Genomic DNA, 21192 nt, shown 5'->3' with positions numbered 1-21192 from the left:
TTCCACCCTGAACATTCTACTATCCATTATCACTTTTCTCATAAATACACTATTTTCTATTGCATTTGCTACGTATATCTTTACTAGTGCTAGAATAATCACTTTTCTTTTTCTAACATTGTTTCCTATGTGAGTAGACATCTTCATTTTTCTATTTACACTGGCTATGCTCCCATTTCTTTGCTGGTAACTAGGCTTCCTAGGGTAGTCAATCAATATGGGAGAGGAATAATATAAAAAATAAGAATATTTTTTAACTTATCATTTGTTTTTTAAAACCCATATATCCTTTGTAACCCAGTGCTGTGCTGGATGCCATAAAGAATGCAAAAGATGTAAAATATATAGTCCTTGTCCTTGAAAAGGTTACAGGTGACACAACTGACTCAATTGAAGCAAGTATCAAATAAATATACACTAATATATAACCATATACTTGATTGTATGTTCTAGATGTTCAAAGGTGTTTCACATGTTGCAGGCTTTATAAGACATCAAGGGTGGTGGAGGGAAAAAGGTGATGGAAGGACCCAGGAAAGTGGGCTGTTGAAGGAGGATTTGGATTTCCTTAGATGTACATAGGTTAGGATTGTTGTAGCCTAAGGGACTATCCTTTAAGATGAGGAAGTGTGAATGAAAAGTAAATAAGCCCCTATTCTTAGGAAGGTCAGCCTGACTACAATAATAATTTCATGAACAATGAGTGATTAAATTGGATAAGTGGACATTTGGTAAATCACAGATCTGTGTAAGCCTGTAGTAATATTGATCAGTGAATGATGTTAGAGGGAGAAATTACATAGCATAGTTAAATGCTGATATCAAAACATACATAGAATGCAAGAAAGCTCAATAAGCCTTTTAGTTAGCACAGATGAAATTTATTGAATGCTAGCTCTGTCATGGCTAAGGAAAGAATGTTTGTGTTTCTTATGAATTATGTACTATATGTGAGCACTTAAGTAGATTTAAGTTTTTATCTTAATTAATTAGCTTGGTTAATCATCATAATTAACTGTTCAAAAAAATCCATGCCATTCTCTCACTTTTAATCCTATATATTTACATTTACAAATTGCAAATAATTTTAACTGATTAATAAATTACTTGAGAGCCAATACTTGGGTTGCCCTTTAGGAATGTTCAGAATTTATCCATTTTTAACATTAGGTTCCTGTGTATTTTGTGTATAATCAGAGAACAGTGTCTGTGTTGTGCATTTATCACAATCAAATCTAGGGAGGAGTAGCTGGTCAGAATAGGCATGGCACTAGTCCTGTGTTCTACTTAGATTATCATTGCCCACAGGCATTTTTACATTGCTCTGGTTGGCTGTTTAATGCAGTAGAATTATTGAGAGTTAATGCTCTGAGAATCAACAGTAGGCTTTGGTATGGTATATATGACTGTTTATAAATGGTAATTTTAAAGTGCTCAAGATTCAATCATAACATTTAGCTCCAGGTTGAAATTTGATATTTAATGGCAGAAGTCTTTTCTAGGACATGTAAAGGAAAATTGCCTCTATCATTTTGAGTTATCCAAATGCAAATTTATTTTGAATAATTCTTTATTTAAGTACTCATTTGCATTTGTTCAATATCACTGAGACTTCCTTTTTGAAAAACTTAATTTTTTCTGTTAATTTCTTCTATGGATTAGTATTTGTGATGAGAGTTTGTTTCAATTTAAGAAAATGTGTTGCTGCACAGGTGAGGTAGTATTTGAATCACTTGAAAGTTCATGTCAGTGTTTTGATTCCTTTCAATTTTTTCTTTTTCTTTTCTTTCTTTCAATTATTTATTTATTTGCTTTGTTCTGTTTTGTTTTATTTATTTACTTCTGTTTTTAGTTATTACAGGGGTGTTTTGGGCTCTTCATGGCCTTGCTAACATACTTGGCTGGCCATATTTAGTCTGCGTACTAATTGTTAGTTGGCCCAGTTGAGTCTTACTTTGTGCTCTCAGTTTTTTAGTCTGGTTTTCTACTTTCGTCCACCTAGTTGTGTTTTAGTTCATGAGAGATTTCTATTCTGATGGGCCGGATTTTAATCCGTGTACTAAATTTTAGTCTGCAGACTAAAAGTAATCCGCGGATTATTTATTTTTGCAAAATATTTAATTCGCCCACTGGAAACTATCCTAAAAGAATGTTAAATTCTCTTAGAATAGCCAAGGGAATTCACAGCTACTGGTGAGTTCTGCCATTGTTTGTTCTCAATACCTAGACATAATAGACCCTACCACCTCCCTTGCATATTTGGCTCCTTTGTGCCTAGGTGTTGGTGTACATTATTATGCATGTCACCTATAACTGTGACTGTCCCTTAGTTGTATTGTTTATTGTATATATTTTTGTTTAGCTTTTGGTGGGTGAATTGGGCATATTTGCAGATGGAACTGTGTTGAATTTGTAGTGCTCAAAGATGTAGGATTTTTTTTTCCAGTGAGTTTTTCCAAAAAGGAAATAATGTTATATATTTATTTTTCCTAAGTAATGGGTGCAAGGGTATGAGGGGGCAAAGCCCACAATAGAAAATGTAAGTTTATACCCGCACTCCTGAGGTGATAATGTCTATTCCTGAAGAGTCCTAAGATAATGAGAATGTCAGCAAATATCTTTTAGCAGGGAAGTCAATCCAAAATGGAGAATAATCCGCGGTGGCCTGATCCTTCTTAGCTCACACAAATTGGAAATATTTGGCTTGAAATCTATAGTAATACAAATTAAATATATTACTTCTCATCACTAATAATTTAGCAAGAAAAATGTTTATACTGTATAACTGGAATATGTTAATAGAGGAAAATTAGCATATTGGGAACATATCTTTAAAAGCAATCTTAAATGCCCCCTCCCAGCCATGTCAATGGATGATGAATCCAGGTCATAGAAGACCAAACACTTTACTTTGGGAACGTTACTTCTAGATTTCATTTTGATTTTAACTTTTTTTGGTTTTGTATTTTTTTAATAAATGCACTGGCATTGGAACATAATATAAATTAAAATGTTTCTTTACTGTGCCTCACCATTGCGCAATCAAAAAAATTTTTTTGCATACACTGTGGTGAAATAATTTTTAAAACTTGGACTTGCTACTGTGGAGACTGATGTTTAAAGTTTATAACTGTATAAACATTTTCTATGTCCCCCCCCACACCATGGATTTCTTATAACATTGGATATATTTTTCCTTGCTGGACTATTCTCTTTTGGATTGACTTCCCCTGTTTGGATTATTTCACTGCATTATCATCTTTAGGATTCATCAGGAACAGGACATTTCAACTCAGGAGTGCGGGTATGTACTTAATTTTTTTTTCCCAAAATTTCAGGGCAGGTTTATAAAACTAGGGGGAAAGCTTTTTGAAAGGCTAAACAATTATTCATTCTTGGAATGTAACAGTAAAAACAATGTAGGTAGCTCTGATTTCTGTTTTCATTCACTGTATGATACAGGTTTTGCTTATGGTATAGATTGTCAGTCTTCTGAGTGATTTATTGACATCTAGACTAAAGTTTAGGAATTACGGGGTTTGAAAATTGTTTTTACAAGAATAAATATTGACGAAGGTCCATGGAACCAAAGGTTCTGAATGTTAAGCAATTGAAATAAGTGAAGAATGAAGCAGAAACTTCTTTATTAAAAGTCAAATTTCAGTAGGTACTGGTGTCCTTTCCTTTAGACACAAAGATAATTCAGAAGAGTTGTTTTCTAGTTTAGACTGCAATTTTTGGAAGTTGCTTGCTACCACACCCTATATGACAGTTAAAAATCTGAACTTTAGGAGACACTGGTTTTTGACCTCACATAAATGTCTACTTAACCTTTATAAAGTAATGAACCAAAGGTTTTCTCATCAGGAATCTTTCAAAGGGCTTTAAGTAATAATGGATAGTTTTTTTAAAAGGCAGGTTAAGTCTTGATTTTAATGTAGGTTCTTGGAATGAATGCCTTTATTTTTTTTAAATCTGATTCCATGAGTTAGGATTCCCTGGCAAAATAAGCTAATATGTGTCTTAGTGCTAACATGGATGGTCCTGTATAGCCTGTAAGTTATCAGAAAGATGTGGATGGCTCTTTTTTAATAACCGGAGAAAAGGTTACAATAGTGATTTATTAATAGCTTTACAAAATCTTCATTAATAAAACAGGAAATTTTTAAAAATACACTCACTGTCCAGCTACCCGACATTTGAATGTTAACAGGAGATACTTATTTCTACTTTTAATTCTACTTATCTGCCTCCCATATTGGTGCAGAAGCATTTTTTATTATACTAGCTAGCAAAATAAATCCATATGCTGTCAAATCCGAGAACTGTACTAGTATAAAATATGTCATTAGTGCTTAATATTTTTATTAAAAATTTTCCTACCGACTATTTTTTTTTACATGTGAGTTTGATTATGGTCCTGGCTGGGAGCACATGAGGAAAAAATGACCAAGAACAGTAGAAAATCTAAACGTTTCAAATAATACAGTAACGTTGGGTTTTCTTGACTGAGGCAAGTCAGGTCACTCAAACGAATAAAAGATGAAGCAGGTTGTTTTTTACCTTACAGAGGGTTTTCTAACACAGCCAAATAAATAAATTACCAAGGCCTTCAATATTCTAAAATAAATCCATGAGATCCTGCTTAAATCAGTTTCTCAGTTTCCATGGAAAATATATTTATCAATAATAAACTTTTTGTAAAACGAGAAAAAAAAAGGTTTTCTCTGTACAAAGAACTCTTTTTTTTTTTTTTTTCAGTCTCTTGAAATCTAATGAGCCCTGTAATAGTAATTAGTTCTCCTTCCTTTAGTCTAAGTGACTGCCCAGAGTTACATGAACCATTCTCATTAGGAAACATTAGCCTCCCAGGCTCCTCCATGCCATGTCACAATCTGCATATCCTTTGCTCATTTGTGGGTCTGTTTCCCTCCATTTATACATTTCTGCATTTTTTTTTAATCTTCATCTAAGAATACTTGTTTCTTTTGTTTTTTAGTGAGAGTGGAAGACAGGGAGAGAGGGAGGAGAGAGAGAGACATTGATGTGACGGAAACACATCAATTGGTTGCCTCCTGCACACATCCCGACTGGGGCTGATGATTGAGCCTGCAACCCAGTTACGATGCCCTTGACCAGGAATTAAATTCGTGACCTGCTGGTGTGAGGACTGATGCTCCAACCACTGAGCAACATTGGCCAGGGCACTTCTGCTTCTTTTTTTTTCTTAATATATTTTATTGATTTTTTACAGAGAAGAGAGAGGGATAGAGAGTTAGAAACATCGATGAGAGAGAAACATCAATCAGCTGCCTCCTGCACACCCCCTACTGGGGATGTGCCCGCAACCAAGGTACATGCCCTTGACCGGAATCGAACCTGGGACCCTTGAGTCCGCAGGCCGATGCTCTATCCACTGAGCTAAACCGGTTAGGGCAACTTCTGCTTCTTTTTATGTCTGTTAATTCCACTACTGCTACTACCACACCTACTGTTTGAGTCTATGTTCTTCCTATCAAGAGATACATGTTTCATTTTTTTTAGCAGACTTTTAAAATTTATTGATTTAGAGAGGAACAATCTGTTCCACTTATTGATGGAATTCATTGGTTCTTTCTTGTATGTGTCCTGACTGGGGATTGAACTTTCAACCTTGGTGCATCAGGACGAAGCTCTAACCACCAACTGAGCTACCCGGCCAGGGCCAGTGTTTCCTTTTTTTTTTTTTAAGTTTTATTTTCCCCTTCTGTTTGTATTCTTTAACTGTCCATAATTTAAAACGAAGTATATTTTCATAGTTTTATGTATTAGGGATTTTAAGACATAGGTAAGTAGAAAGCTTTCTATTCCTTTAAGCAAATTAATTTATTTGTATTTTGCTTCAATTGACTTTTTCTGTGAGTTAATGGCTCTTGATGAAAACTACATTTCTCTCTTCATGATTTAAAAAAACCTTAGAGTATTCATACAAATGAGGGTAATCTGGCCATGTTCATGAGAAACGGCTACTTGAGAAAACAGTTTTTGGAAATTTGTCAAATTCTGGATATTCAGGAATTTCTTCAAATAATGATAGGTTCTATTTATTAACAAGATAATATAAAATCATTGACATTTGTAGACTTAGAGTAAATAGCTTTTCTTTTTTAAAAGATATTGATCGCCAGATTTGAAAAGTGCTCTCTGCATTATCAATAGTTGTTCTACTACAAATCACATAAAAGAGGCAAACTTTTTATCTACTGCCGCTGCAGTCAAAACTTTTTTAAAATTTTATATTCTTTAAAAAAATTTTTATATTCTTCATGTTTTTGCCTCCAGAACTCATCCTTTCTCTTGTGCCTGTCATATTTTGTGTGCATGTTAGATTGTTCTGCTTTATGATTAGCATATATAGATTTTTTTTCCCACTTCTCCTAGTTTTTTCTCTGAGCTTTTCTCATATAGTCTTTAATTAGCAGCTCACCACAGTGTGGTGAATTATATGAAGTTAACTCTTTTCATTCTAGAAGGTTACTTTCACAAATGCAACCATGTTTTTGTATGTGGTAAGAATTCTCAGTACTCGGGGTATATTGCTAAGATTCTTAAAAAACATTAATTGTTCTTTCCCTTTTTTGTACTGCAGGTCTTCCGACCCCGAACTCCACCAGAGGCAATTGCACTGTGTAGCCGTCTGTTGGAGTATACACCAACTGCCCGACTGACACCACTGGAAGCTTGTGCACATTCATTTTTTGATGAATTACGGGACCCAAATGTCAAACTACCAAATGGGCGAGACACCCCTGCACTCTTCAACTTCACCACTCAAGGTAATTTCAAACATTTAGCTCTTTCACCATTTCTGAGAAAACTATACATGGATGTGAAGTGACACTCTTGATTAAAATCTGTAGGACAAAAATGAACATTCTAAGTACTTATGCCGGTGGGAAAGAGCCTTTCTAACCACTTATTAGACCACTATTTGTATGTTAGATAAAATTTTTCAAATGGGCTTAGCTTCTCTAATTTTTAGCCAATTATAATAAATCTTGGCATATGACAAGTTATAGAGATCTCACTAATATGATCTTCAGGTTTGTATTTGAAACTTAGAACATGTAGCATTTCTTGCTTCCCAAGGGTTTATATCAAGTTTTATAAACCTAGAAACAAATTGGTGGCTATGTTTTTTAAATTGAGATATCTTAAAAATGGGGAGAACTAGAGTGCTATACTCTTTCTTAAAACTGATATAAGTGATATAGAGAAATTTCCATCCTCTCTATAGCTTGGCACCACTGCTGCTGCTGAGAAAACAAACATTCAAAGGAAAACTTGAGTTTTTGCATTGCTGGTTTCTAAAAGATTCAGGGATAAACACTATTTCTTCACCACGTCTATGTTCTCTCTTCTTTTCTCTCTGATTAAGACCTTACGTGATTCATTTAATCAACCACACTGCCTCTAAAGATGTGACTTTCTTCAGAATTGAACGTTAGAAGAGTACAATTTCCCATAGATAAAATAAGCAATAAATAAATTATTGATTGATTGATTAGTCTGCTGCTTAGTCAAGCTAAAAAGAGAGGGAGCTTTCTATGATGAAATAGATACATTTCCTTTATTCTAAGGTGTATTTTTAGCCCATATTTAAATTGAATGTGGACAAATGCATTGCTTAAGCTGTAAATTTGGAAGACCTGAGTTGCTGGTAAAATAGACTTGAATGATTCTGTTTTCTGTAATCTTAAGCTGTCAGTATTACATAACTACTAACAATGCTGATGTAGTCTTAAACTACATTTATAAAAGAAAAATATTCACATATCTTGGGACTATTTAGACTGTTTAGGTCTGATTAGAAATCATTTGAAATGTTGTTTTTGGTTCTGGCTATGCAATTTTAAGAAGAATATTAATGAATGGCAGAATTTAATATAGAGCCTGGAAAAATGAAGACTTAAGGGACTCCCAAAAGCTGTCTAAAAATACCTCAAAGACTGTTTTCTAAAGAAAGGAGTAGACATATTTTTTCTCCAGATTGCAAAATTGAAAATAGTTGCAAAAAATTAGAGCAGTATACATTTGGGCTTACTATAAATACTTCAGCACCCGGCACAAATAGAGATTGAATAAAGCTATTAAGATTCAATGAAGTATTCAATTGTTTAACAGTAGAATAAGTTGTTTTCAAAACATTGATCTCTGGATCAGGAGAAAGCTGGATAATGTCAATAATGTAAATAATATTACTTCAAGTTGGCAGAAGGTTAGGTTGGACACTCTTGGCCTCTTGTAGAGCAAGGTCATTCACCTCACTTCCTCCCATCACATTGTATCATCTTATATCATCACAAGAAGGATAAGTACAGTCCAATAAGCTATTTTGAGAGAGAGCTAGCACATGCACATTCACGTAACTTTTATTACAGTATGTTTTAATAATTGTTCTATTTTATTGTTGTTAATCTCTTACTGTGCCTAATTTATAAATTAAATCTTATCATAGGTATATATGTATGTATAGGAAAAAAACATATATAAGGTTCGATGCTATCCTAAATTTTAGGCATCCACTGGGGATCTTAGAACGTATCCCATTCGGATAAGGGGGACTACTATAATTGCATTTGATTTATTAGTCACTTTCATATAAGTGGAGTCATGTAATATGTTACTTTTTGTGTCTAGCTTCTTTTAGTAAGGTAAACCTTGCCAATGAACAGAACTGTGAAGAGTAAACACTTGAGCCCTAACCGGTTTGGCTCAGTAGATAGAGTGTCAGCCTACGGACTGAAGGGTCCTGGGTTTGATTCCAGTCACAGGTACATGCCCAGGTTGCTGGCTTGATTCCCAGTGAGGGGTGTACAGGGGCAACCGATCGATGATTCTCTTTCATCATTGATGTTTCTCTCCCTCTCCCTTCCTCTCTAAAATCAACAAAAAAATATTTTTTTTTTTTCTAAAAAAGAGTAAAAACTTGAGAAAAATACAGTATTGTATTAAAGTAAAGCTTTAGAACAATGCTAACTGCAATTAGCTGTTTGTTACTGTGTCATGAGTAATTAGCCATAAATAGTAATTGGTATTACTTTCATATAATCAAAAGAAGTATTCCTGGAAGAAGAAAGATGACAGATAAGAGACAGAAAACTTTGAGAACCTTTTGACATCCTGGTTCCACAACTCATGAGACTGTCAGACCTTTCATTTTCCAGCCCTGGGCTTCAGTGTTCTAGGACCCTGAATTGACAGTATCATCTGCATCCAGACATTAGAAACCAGATCGTACCTTTGGCACACCCCCTTTCCTCCAATCATTCGATTTCAAAGTAGACATAACTGAATCAAGCCTTAGAAAGTAGATAGAATCAGGAAATCCCAACAGGGATCAATATTTCTTTTTATTCACCAAAATATTTCTTTTTATTCACCAATTCCTTGCCTGTTCCAAGGCTGGAATATATTGGGAAATAGGTTGTTTTGTATGTTTAAAGGTGTGTCTCCAATTAACCTCACCACAAACATCCCTATCCCAATTTTCTACCCAAATTGGTACGAAATTTTACCAACGAATTATTTTAGCAAGTATGGTGGGCTTAGGCCAGGACAAGGGTGGCCAGGGGTGAGTAAAAATTATCAATTATTGCCCTAACTGGTTTGGCTCAGTGGATAGAGCGTCGGCCTACAGACTAGAAGTTCCCAGGTTCAATTCCGGTCAAGGGCATGTACCTTGGTTGCGGGCACATCCCCAATAGGAGGTGTGCAGGAGGCAGCTGATGGATGTTTCTCTCCCACCGATGTTTCTAACTCTCTATCCCTCTCTGTAAAAAATCACTAAAATATATATATTTTTAAAAATTATCAATTATTTATATTAGTATGGTTTAATTTGAAGAGTTTACTGCTCTACAACTTAACTGGGTTATCTGAAAGAGTGGCAGCTTTATGGAGAGATAAGGAGGAAGAGTGGATTACTGCCTAGGCCAGAAGAATGGAAAACCGCTTACATGAGAGTAAAAGTTGGAAATTTGGGGCAGACAGCAACAAGCAAACTCATGCAGATGTAGATGTCTTGGAGTATAAGGGCAAGGGTATCTGGATGTGAGGAAAGCAGATGGTGAAATAGAAAGGGGGATCCAGAAAGTAAGTAAAAAAAGGACACTAAGAAAGAGTAAAGGTTCAGAGAACAATTTTTAACAGTGTAGGAATGTGTCACGGAATAGAAAGTGATGCAAACAGGATTGAGAACAAGTTGCGGATAGGCAACTAAAGCGGGTATTCTGAAGCCCAGCTCATCAAAAGGTTATACTTTTTTCATTTGAAAGCAGTAGACTACTTATTTACAAAACTTATGCAACTCATTATTTATGATAATTAGCAGATTCTATGATCTTTGTAGCAGTGAATTTTAAATCAGTTTTCCTGATATAAAATAGTGATTCACATAAATATGATCAGTTCATAGCTTACCTGCCTTTCTATGTCTTAGGCATTTCTTCTAGCCAGCCTTATCCTGAGCCACAGAGTAGGCACAATATCTCAACCACCTGAAGTGATGAGGTGCCTTCCAATATTATTCTCAAATTATTATAAGCCTTAATATAGAACTTTTCGCGTTTTAGCGTATTTTATTATAATTTACAATGGCAAGGATAAATTGACGTAGATAGGAATTCTTTTAATCCTCACATGAGGACACGTTCATTTATTTTAGAGTAAGGAAGGGAGAGAGAGAAATATCGATGTGAGAGAGAAACATACGTGCCCCCAACTGGTAATCAAACCCACAATCTTCGGTGCATGGTACGATGCTCCAACCAACTGAGCCACACCAGCCAGGGCAAGATAGGAACTTAACTTATATGTAGGATATGAATCAGATCATAAAGTGAAACTCATAAACTGCTCTAATTTGCAGTGCCCCTCCATTTTTTAAAAATTAAACTGTAAACCTTTCCTGTGGGCTATCCCTGTTTTCTGTTGTGTTCTTCTGAGTGAAGATGGCTATAAAAAGGTTTTTTTTATAAGACAATGAACTTGAGAAAATCTGGATGTAAATAAATGGATTATTCTGTAAATAAGTGAGAGGTAGAGCTGTTCATACTTAAGTTGATGTCAGAATTATTCTTTAATAGTTTATAAGCAGTCCAGCAGAGTACATTTTCTAGATAAGCAAGCTGTACTCTTTTAGGTACTGAAATGCTAAATCGGTGGGAATGCCCACAGGAAAGGTTTACAGTTTAATTTTTAAAAAATGGAGGGGCACTGCAAATTAGAGCAGTTTATGAGTTTCACTTTATGATCTGATTCATATCCTACATATAAGTTAAGTTCCTATCTTGCCCTGGCTGGTGTGGCTCAGTTGGTTGGAGCACTACAGGAAGAGCTTGAGAAAATTCATGGGTGGCCTTCAAATTGGTAGGTGGCAGGTGAAATAAGCAAGGCAACTTACCAAACTTGTGTTGGGTGACAAGACAAGTAGATCTCAGCACCCATCTGCCAAATCTTAAAAGGTTTTATAGAGGCCGTAACTAGGTTTAGCCACATACTTAGGGGGCCATAACTGGGGTCAGTCACATGCTCAGTCCAGATAATCTCAACACCACATTTCTATCTTAAGGCTGTATCTTTGGAGCAGCTTCTAGGACCAGGGAAAGCAAACATAGTGCACATTCCAATGCACAAGGGAAGGACAGGGGAGGAGCCTCCAATTGTGTCCAGCTTGAAGGTCCAACATGTGGCCATATCTTCTTGATGACCTTCCCCAACAAGTATTCCATATGAAAAGAAGTAAGTCAGACCTAGCGTTAGTTTCCAGTCTCTAACTAGTTGTGGATCTTGGCCAAGGCATTAGTTTGGAGTTTCCGCACTTAAAAAAATATATTAGTAGGAGTAAAGGATATTCAGGGACCCATCTAGCTCCAAAATTCTGACTATAAAAATGAATTGACTCCACAGAAAGACAATGAAAATAAGAAATAAAGCTAACAACATAGGCCATGCCAGGGTGAGATGTATAAAGTCATGGTATAAATGGATACAGAAAAACACAGACTGATTTCCCCAAAATTCAAAATATTAGCAGTTTTATTTTTAAATGCTCAAAAATTATTAGTTGGATAGAAGAACTCATCTCATAGTAATGCTATGTTTATTCAACTTCATCAGAAAGGTAATGCTGAGTATAAGAATTTTAATTTATAAAGCTTATTCTTGTAATCACCAGAATTTTTAAAATACTAACATTGCCACATATAATTTCTAAAATATATCACCACTGTAAATGTAGTGCACTAAACACATTCATGCATTTTGGGCTGACTAATGTAAGTTGAGATGCTCCCTCTTGGGCAGTTTTGAGGCAAAGTAGTTATGGATTTTACAGATATCATTTTGTCATCGTGTAAAACACTGCCATTTTCACCAAGCAGCAGGAGTAAGACTAAGCCTTGTGACTTGTATGCATGCATATGAGCAAAACCAATGGACACAGACTAGGGTGTGGGGGCGGCTGGGGAGAGGACAGTGGGGGGGAAAAGGAGACTTATGTAATACTTTAAACAATAAAGAATTTAAATTTTAAAAAAGAGTAAGCCTTGTAATATTTGTTACCTATTTGTCTGATCTTCTAATTAGTATTTGCTTTTCTGAATGAGTATGGGATATAGTCAGCATTTGTAAGTTGATCGGGGATTTCGTAGGGACTTTGAAATTGTTAGGGGAGGCGAAAAGCAGTTTTGAGGAGGTTTCTTCTTTAACTAAAAAAAAAGTTCAGTAATGTGTGAGATCAAGGTGCATCATCCTAGCATTTGAATTACTGCTCAAAAAAGTACACAAATGAAATGAGCACACCATTGTGAAAATCATTTAAACCTTTATGACTGGAGAGAAATAACAGCTTAACTATGTAGACCATCATTGCCAGTTTTCATATATATAAGAGGACTGATACACACTAAGAAAGTCTGACTCTTAATGTTTCCTTTCTGGGGATCTGCAGGGTTGAGCTCCCTCAAACCTAACGAAGGAAGAAGAGTCCCTTCTACCTTATGACTGGTATTTTTTATTACATCACTGTAAGAGCAGGTCTAGTTAACAAAGGAGTTATTTTATCTCTTTTCTCTAGTTAACACATTGATTGTGGCTCTCAAATTTATCTTCAGTTTTCAAACTACACAGTTTAAACAAACATATATGCCCCCCCCACCCCAACAAATAAGAAAGTTTCTTACCTGTTTCTTTTATCATTAATTTTTAGAATTCTATATTTGGAAGAATAGACATTTCAGATTAAGGGAAACTTCAGGTTTTGTCAGATGATTAGGTATGGTTGAGTTTATCCAGTTTGTCTTTTCATGGAAATTTTAATGAAAAATTTTGCAGCAAAATTTAGTTAAATAAATTTGGTTAACCTTTTAGTTGATTGATATCTGTGTTGGTTGGTTTGTTGATATCTATTTGAAAATCATTTTACTTTTCTTTAAATTGTGCATGCATTAAATGTTTGGTTATGGAGCACATAATGACTGATACACCATCAAAACATTCTTAATATTTCCTGATAAACTACTAAGTGGCTTTTTGATGAATAGTTTCATGGCCTCTGCAATTAGTTGAAGAAATCCTTATCATAAATTAACTTTTCTACAAACTTCTGGAACTTGTGGACATGTTATTTTGAATCATGTCTCTGAAGTAACAGTCTACCTCTTATTCTTCCCAAGAATTCTGCCTCTTGTCCAAAGCTAGTTCCACTTCAATATTATGGCCCTCCTTATTCTTAATTATCTTCCTACTCTCAAGCCTAGCATACATATTTAGTAAATAAACACTAGCTTTTTTATTTTCAGTCTCTTCTACACTCTTTATTCTCTATATTTAAGAGCACATGCACTCTCCTGATCTTGAATAGTTCAGTTGCTCTGCTATTTCTGTCCTCCAAAATGTCATCCTTTTTTGCATTCTTTTACTGCAGTTTGAGTCCACACTTATTGTCTCAATTTTCTTACTAATGGCCATAGATAGACAGATGGTTAGTAGGTAGTAATTGCGTGCAAAAAAACAAATACAAACAAACTGGACTAGTTGTGAAATCCCCATAGAAGAACCCGCAAAAAGGACAAAATTGTAGTGTAGAAAACAGGACGATAACAAGAGTACAAGGAGGCTTCTTCATTCACACAGACATAGCTGTGACAGTTAACAAGCTCTCTGAAGTAGAAAAGATCTAATAGATGGAAAGTGATGGGCCTTAAGGAATGCCTGTACTTAAGGAGGAGGACAATGAGATAGAGTTTGGAGGGAAATAGAACTATATGTGATTGTCCAGTTTAGAATTCTTAACTTTTAAAATGTTTGACTCAAAAAAGTTTACAGAAATGTTCCTCATTCCTCCCCTCCCCCCCAAAAAAGGGCATTTACTAGCAACTGTAGGTTAAAAACCAAGTCTTTTTTCATTATTTTGTGGACTTATACTCTCCTCTGTGTTTTTGGATGTGGCAAAGCCTCCAGGATTTCATAACTTCTCCTTTTTTTAAAAAAAAAAAATCTTTTTTTTTTAATTGATTTTAGAGAGAGGAAGGGATAGAGGGAGAGAGAGACAGACAGACAAACATCAATTGGTTGCCTCCTGTATCCAACCAGACCAGGATTAAATTCACAACCTGGATAGGTATCCAGACCAGAATCTAAACCGCCACCTTTCACTATGTGAGGACGATACTCCAACCAACTGAGCCACACCAGCCAGGGCAGCTTCTCCCTTTTTGATTCCTATTTTCTTTATTTTCTTCACTTTTCCCTTCATTAGCTACCACACTTTTCCTACCAAAGACCAAATGACTACTACCTAGGGAAAAAGAGGATTACTTTTTTCAAGCCCTTCACACACACCTATTACCTACCTACCTCCTCTCTCTCTCTCTCTCTCTCTTTTTCTCTTTCTCTCTCTGTGTGTGTGTGTGTGTGTGCACACGACTGTGCCCTTACCCCAAATCGTATATAATAAAAGGCTAATATGCAAATCAGCTGAATGGCAGAATGACTGGTCGCTATGACACGCACTGACCACCAAGGGGCAGGCGCTCAACACAGGAGCTGCCCCCTGGTGGTCACTGTGCTCCCACAGCGGGAGCACCGCTCAGCCAGAAGCCAGGCTCATGACTGGTGAGTGCAGCAGCTGTGGCAGGAGCCTCTCCCACCTTCGTGACAGCACTAAGGATGTCCGACTGATGGCTTAGGCCCGCCCCTGGGGAGCGATAGGGCGCAGGCCAGGCTGAGGGACAACCCCCACCCCAAGTGCATGAATTTCGTGCATCAGGCCTCTAGTCTATACTAATAAAAGAGTAATATGCTGCCCTAACTGGTTTGGTTCAGTGGATAGAGCGTCAACCTGCTAACTCAAGGGTCCCAGGTTCGATTCCGGTCAAGGACATGTACCTTGGTTGCGGGCACATCCCCAGTAGGGATTGTGCAGGAGGCAGCTGATCGATGTTTCTCTCTCATTGATGTTTCTAATTCTCCATCCCTCTCCCTGCCTCTCTGTAAAAAATCAATAAATTATATATATATATATATATTTTTTTTTTTTAAAGAGTAATATGCTGATTAGACCGGGAGACCTTCTGGACAAAGCCAGGGGCTTGGCTGGCTTGCAAACCACCCCAGGCCCCTCGCCCAGGCTACCCACTCCCCAGCGGAGACCCCCACCTTGATGGGGGCGTGGCCAGCCTGCACACGGCCCTCAGCCCCTCGTGCAGGCCGGCCATGCCCCCCAGCGGGGACCCCCACCCTGATGGGGGCATGGCCGGCCTGCAAACTGCCCCAGCCCCTCACCCAGGCCGGCACCACTCCAGTGGGGACCCCCACCCTGATGGGGGCGTGGCTGGCCTGCAAACCGCACCAGGCCCCTTGCCCAGGCTCCTCAAGGGGACCCCACCCTGATCCGGGACCCCCTTCAGGGCAGACCAGCCGGCCCCCACCCGTGCACCAGGCCTCTATCTTAAGGGTAATATGCTAATTAGACTGGACATCCTTCCAAACAAAGCCATGGTGGCGGGGCCAAGGCAGAGGCAGTTAGGGGTGATCAAGCTGGCAGGGGAGAGCAGTTAGGGGGATCAGGCTGGCAGGGGAGAGCAGTTAGGGAGATCTGGCCAGCAGGGTAGAGCAGTTAGGGGGATCAGGCCAGCAGGGGACAGCAGTTAGGAGGATCAGGTCTGCAGGGGAGAGAAGTTAGGAGGATCAGGCCAGCAGACAGGCAAGTGGTTAGGAGCCAGCAGTCCCAGATTGCAGGAGGGATGTCTGACTACCGGCAGTCGGACATCCCCTGAGGGGTCCCGGGTTAGAAAGTGTGCAGGCCAGACTAAGAGACACCTTCCCCTCCCGTGCACAAATTTCGTGCACCGGGCCTCTAGTAAGACATAAAACCATCGTGACCCCCTCAAGTAGGCATACAGATACACAGAAAGATAGATGATCTAGTAAAAGAGGGTAAACAAATGGGCAGCATGGACCATGAGTAAAGTGATCACAAACCCTGATAATGAGTTTATTTTAAAGTTTATCTTAAACTTTGTCCAAAAGTCTTATATTAAAATCCCTGGTCATATGTTCTTATTTTTAAATGTTGGGCATTTGGTCATAGAAATCTTTTAATTTAAAAGTGCCTGTATCCTGAATATGTTGATTGCCTTTCGTGCCAACTTGTTTGTCTAGTTGTCTTTCCATTTTCTATTTCTGTTCATCAGTCATAGACAGTTAACGTTTTCTCTCTGTGTATCCTGGGACCTAACACACTGTTTCATGTTCAATATTGTTCAATGGATAGATGGATTTTAAAGAAGCCTTTCTGTTTTAGCAGATTTTTATCTTAATTGCAATGGTAAATCTGACTTTCTTTTAAGTTACTGAGAATACTACATCCTGTATTCATTTTTATTCCATTTTCATCCCAGCCGTGGCAATTGGGATTCTCTTGCTTTGCTAGGTATAAGATTGCGGTTAAAATTGAACTATGCTGTTTTATTTCATGAACTATAGTCATATTCTTTTTTTCTCTGGCACCATCACCCTCAATTCCTTAGTCAAATATTATCAGAGTAGTTTGGGAAAATCTAGTATATTTAAGTTATTAAAAGATGGAAATAGATCTTATTGATATGCTTAATCTCAAACTTTTGGCCAGTGCTTCTCCCAGATACCTTGAGTTCTCGGGTATATTCTAATTTTAGCAGATAGTGTCTTGGTTTCTCTGTAGCTCATTTAGTTTCAGGTGTAGGTTTATCACATCTTTTTTTTTTTTTTCTGTTAAACTAGTGTTTTACTGTAGTATCACATATTGTTACCAATAAAGTTGTTTCACATACAAAGTTAAAAGTGAGCTCTAACCTATGTCTTCTTACTGTTTCTCTAGAACTGTCCAGTAATCCACCTCTAGCTACCATTCTTATTCCTCCTCATGCTCGGATTCAAGCAGCTGCTTCAACCCCAACTAATGCCACAGCAGCCTCAGGTGAGAACATATAAGTCTCTTTTATAAAAATGTATTGTTTTTTAAAAGACATGATTACCTCCATTTTATTTCTTTTGATACATGTGAATATTTAATACCTTCCAAGTATCAACAGCACAGCCAAAAGAATAAATGTGAATAAAATAGTGCTCTATTTTCAAAAAGCACAAAAGGACCCCATAAATAACTTTTTATATAAGGTGTAAATATCTTATTATGTTAAATTTTTTTGTTATTTTTAAAGTCATACTTTCCATATAATTTCTTGATTATATATCAAATGAGATGCCAATAGCAGAAAGCAATCTGTACAGACGTAATGTCATTGAAGATAATTCACTTTGATTCCAACACCCTGAATGTAAACTATATTAGTATACTAGAGAGGCAAATTTTTAAGAAGTATAAAATATAGATTGGTGAGTTTAATCATTCAACAGGACTAAAACTGCAATGCAGGTACATTTAACTAAGATTTAGATCAAGGACCCCATAAATAACTTTTTATATAAGGTGTAAATATCTTATTATGTTAAATTTTTTTGTTATTTTTAAAGTCATACTTTCCATATAATTTCTTGATTATATATCAAATGAGATGCCAATAGCAGAAAGCAATCTGTACAGACGTAATGTCATTGAAGATAATTCACTTTGATTCCAACACCCTGAATGTAAACTATATTAGTATACTAGAGAGGCAAATTTTTAAGAAGTATAAAATATAGATTGGTGAGTTTAATCATTCAACAGGACTAAAACTGCAATGCAGGTACATTTAACTAAGATTTAGATCAGAATGTGATTAGGTCTTCTATCAAAAAAAAAAAAACCCTCGTTGGTCTCCCAGGATACAGCTTAGTGTACTGCCGGTCCCTTAGCCAATTAATGGTGTGGCCTGTTTTGGCACAAATCACTGTCATTACAGATATGCTGAAAATACCCAACCCTTGTGTGAATTGAAGTTCTTCGGAAGAATGGCTGGATGCTGTTTAAAATGAAGTTAGAAATATACTAGGTAGCCTACTCAGGCTCAGAATTTGGTATCCCCTCTTTTCTTACAAAAAGCAGATGTCAGAAGCTGACTTTATTTTCATTAAATCATTTATTACATTGAACTAAGTTGGATCAGACCCGTTTTTGCCTAAGGGCATTTATGCTGCAGGAGATGAAATCTTTCATTATTAGTTCCCTGCATTTAACAGTAAAGTCAGAATCCATCTGTTGTCTGACACAAAGTTGTTTGTTTTTGTCCAATATTAATCTTTTGCAACATTGCTAGTGAAGATTAAAAATATTTCATGCTAGTCCATGTCCTATCTTCATTCCAGAAGTCTGGAAAATTCTCTTTTTCACTTCTAGTTCTATTAGCACATGCTACCTTGAGAAAGACATTAAAACTTTACTAGTTTTAGTATGTCTTGTTAGTTTTCTCATTTCTGTAAAATGAGTGGCAATGCTCTCCTAGAAAAATTTTATAAAAACCAAATATGTACTAAAATATGCTTTAAATTTTTTAAATCTAAAATGCAGAGTTTTAAAAATATATAAATTACCTATCTATTTAAAACAAATATAGCCAGCACCGGTTTGGCTCAGTGGATAGAGCGTCGGCCTGCGGACTGAGGGGTCCCGGGTTCGATTCCGGTCAAGGGCATGTACCTTGGTTGCGGGCACATCCCCAGTGGGGGGTGTGCAGGAGGCAGCTGATCGATGTTTCTCTCTCATCAGTGTTTCTAATTCTCTATTCCTCTCCCTTCCTCTCTGTAAAAAATCAATAAAATATATTTTTCAAAAAAAACAAATATAGATTGCTTAGATGAGCTATTAATAACTTACTAGATCACAGGTTAGGTTATGTTGATTGTTCAAAACCTGAAATAGACCCTAACCCTGAACTAAATGCATTTGCTTGTTGAGCTAGTTTCCAGAGTTTTATCAGAATTACTTTAGACTATGAATAAAAATAAGAATTATGATTGGAAAGTTTTAAGTAATTTTAAGTGATTTTTCTTTACATATATATATATTTTTTAATTGATTTCAGAGAGGAAAGGAGAGGGAGAGAGAGAGAAACATCAATGATGAAAGAGAATTATTGGTTGGCTGCCTCCTGCATGCCCCCTATTGGGGATTAAACCCACAACCCATGCATGTGCCCTTGGCCAGAAATAACAGTGGTAAACTGAGTGCTGGAGTTACTAGTGTTCCTGGGACCTTCAGTCCGTAGGCTGACACTCTATCCACTGAGCCAAATCGGCTAGGGCTAAATGATTTTCTTAATGTGAGATACTAAACTAAGGTTTTTAGGCAATTTGCCTAGTAGGAGTGTAAGGTTATTTTTACATTTGATGCAGATTATAGTAGTTACCCAAAAAATATTTTCATTGCTTTATGTGTATACACACACACACACACACACACACACACACACACACACATTCTTATAGCTACTGAAGTCAGATTTCCACATAAATATGGAAACTGGCATTGGACTATGATCCTTAAAGTTTACTTCAAAGTTGAAGTAAATCAGGGGGTGGGGAACTTAATAGAGGAATAGTAGGCTGAGAGCAGAGCTAAAATTAGTTTAGAAAAATGCATGTCTTAAATAGCTTAATAGTTACCAAAGAGGATTTCAGATATTGCTCTGAATTTCCTAGTGGCTAAAGTAAATAAATGTTATCTGTTAAAATTTTTTACTGTTCATTAGATTAAAAGTACACTTGTGGCTTAGGAGAAGCAAAGTGTTTCTGGCCCTGCTGTGAAAAGTATTTCTTCTCCGTCAGGGCCTTGGATTTGGTATTGTAAGAGATATAGTAAATGAAGTTCTCATCACCATTTCAACAATAAATGTAATAGTGAGTTTCACGTGGATACTTCTGAGTATCCCTCGTGTAAGCTTAAGGTACAACACTACAGTATAGTTAAAGGAAAACAGTTTCTTTGGGGCCAAAGTAGTGAGAGCCAAGTATGTTCTCAAATACTCAGGAAATACTGATCTAGATGAATGGATTGACTGTATGACATGAACAGCTGCCTGTATTTAAATAAATATATATGTATGTTTATATATTTTTTAAATAAGAATTTGATGGTGTGATTATATTTTTTAATAAGACCTTAAAATATACACGCTCTCTATTGCCTGCCTTAGCTTCAGTTTCTTTAGCCATAAAACAGGAATAGTAACTACCCACTGCATAGAGTTCTGAGAAGTAAGGTACAAAATGTACAGAGTGCGCAGCTTGTGTTTTGTTCAAGGTCCAAGTAGTGGCTACAGGTGAATTGATTAAGACCCATTGGAAAGCATTACTGTGTATAGCAAGAACCATTGGAGTTCATACTTTTTATTGCACTAATTCCACTTTAGGGATTTATCTTCAGGATACATCTACCATGTACAGAGATAGGAATCTATAATAATAAAAGTGTGATATGCTAATTAGACCGACGTCCTTCCAGACGAAGCCAGGGTTGTGAGGGAAGCCTGGGTCCTGGGTGCCAGAGGGAAGCCGGTGCTGGCAGCCAGGGGAAGGAAGGCCTACTCTTGCACAAATATTCATGCATTGGGCCTCTAGTAATTACATAATAGCAAAAAGGAGAGCCAGTCTGATTTGAATGGTCAACAGTAGGAAATTGTTTTAATACATTATGAATCTCCATTGTTATTAACCATGAAATAATTATGA

General features: G+C 36.7%; 1 protein-coding gene across 5 annotated transcripts in view; it reads left to right on the top strand.

Annotated features, from left to right (window-relative positions):
- The window catches only part of GSK3B (glycogen synthase kinase 3 beta), a 189089-nt gene that overhangs the window by 149533 nt on the left and 18364 nt on the right, over nt 1-21192 (top strand). For 3 of the 5 annotated variants that reach the window (XM_070406268.1, XM_070406270.1, XM_070406271.1), the window contains 3 exons: nt 3266-3304; nt 6629-6815; nt 17402-17500. In XM_070406268.1, coding sequence (XP_070262369.1) covers nt 3266-3304; nt 6629-6815; nt 17402-17500 — 325 coding nt within the window. The remainder of the gene's footprint in view (nt 1-3265; nt 3305-6628; nt 6816-17401; nt 17501-21192) is intronic. The other 2 variants (XM_070406269.1, XM_070406272.1) reach the window with 1 other exon arrangement.

This window comes from Myotis yumanensis, unplaced genomic scaffold, assembly GCF_028538775.1.
Source record: "Myotis yumanensis isolate MYYU_CA2020_CCGP unplaced genomic scaffold, mMyoYum1.0.hap1 SCAF_2, whole genome shotgun sequence".
NCBI lineage: Eukaryota > Metazoa > Chordata > Mammalia > Chiroptera > Vespertilionidae > Myotis > Myotis yumanensis.
This window is presented reverse-complemented; position numbering and strand designations above follow the sequence as displayed.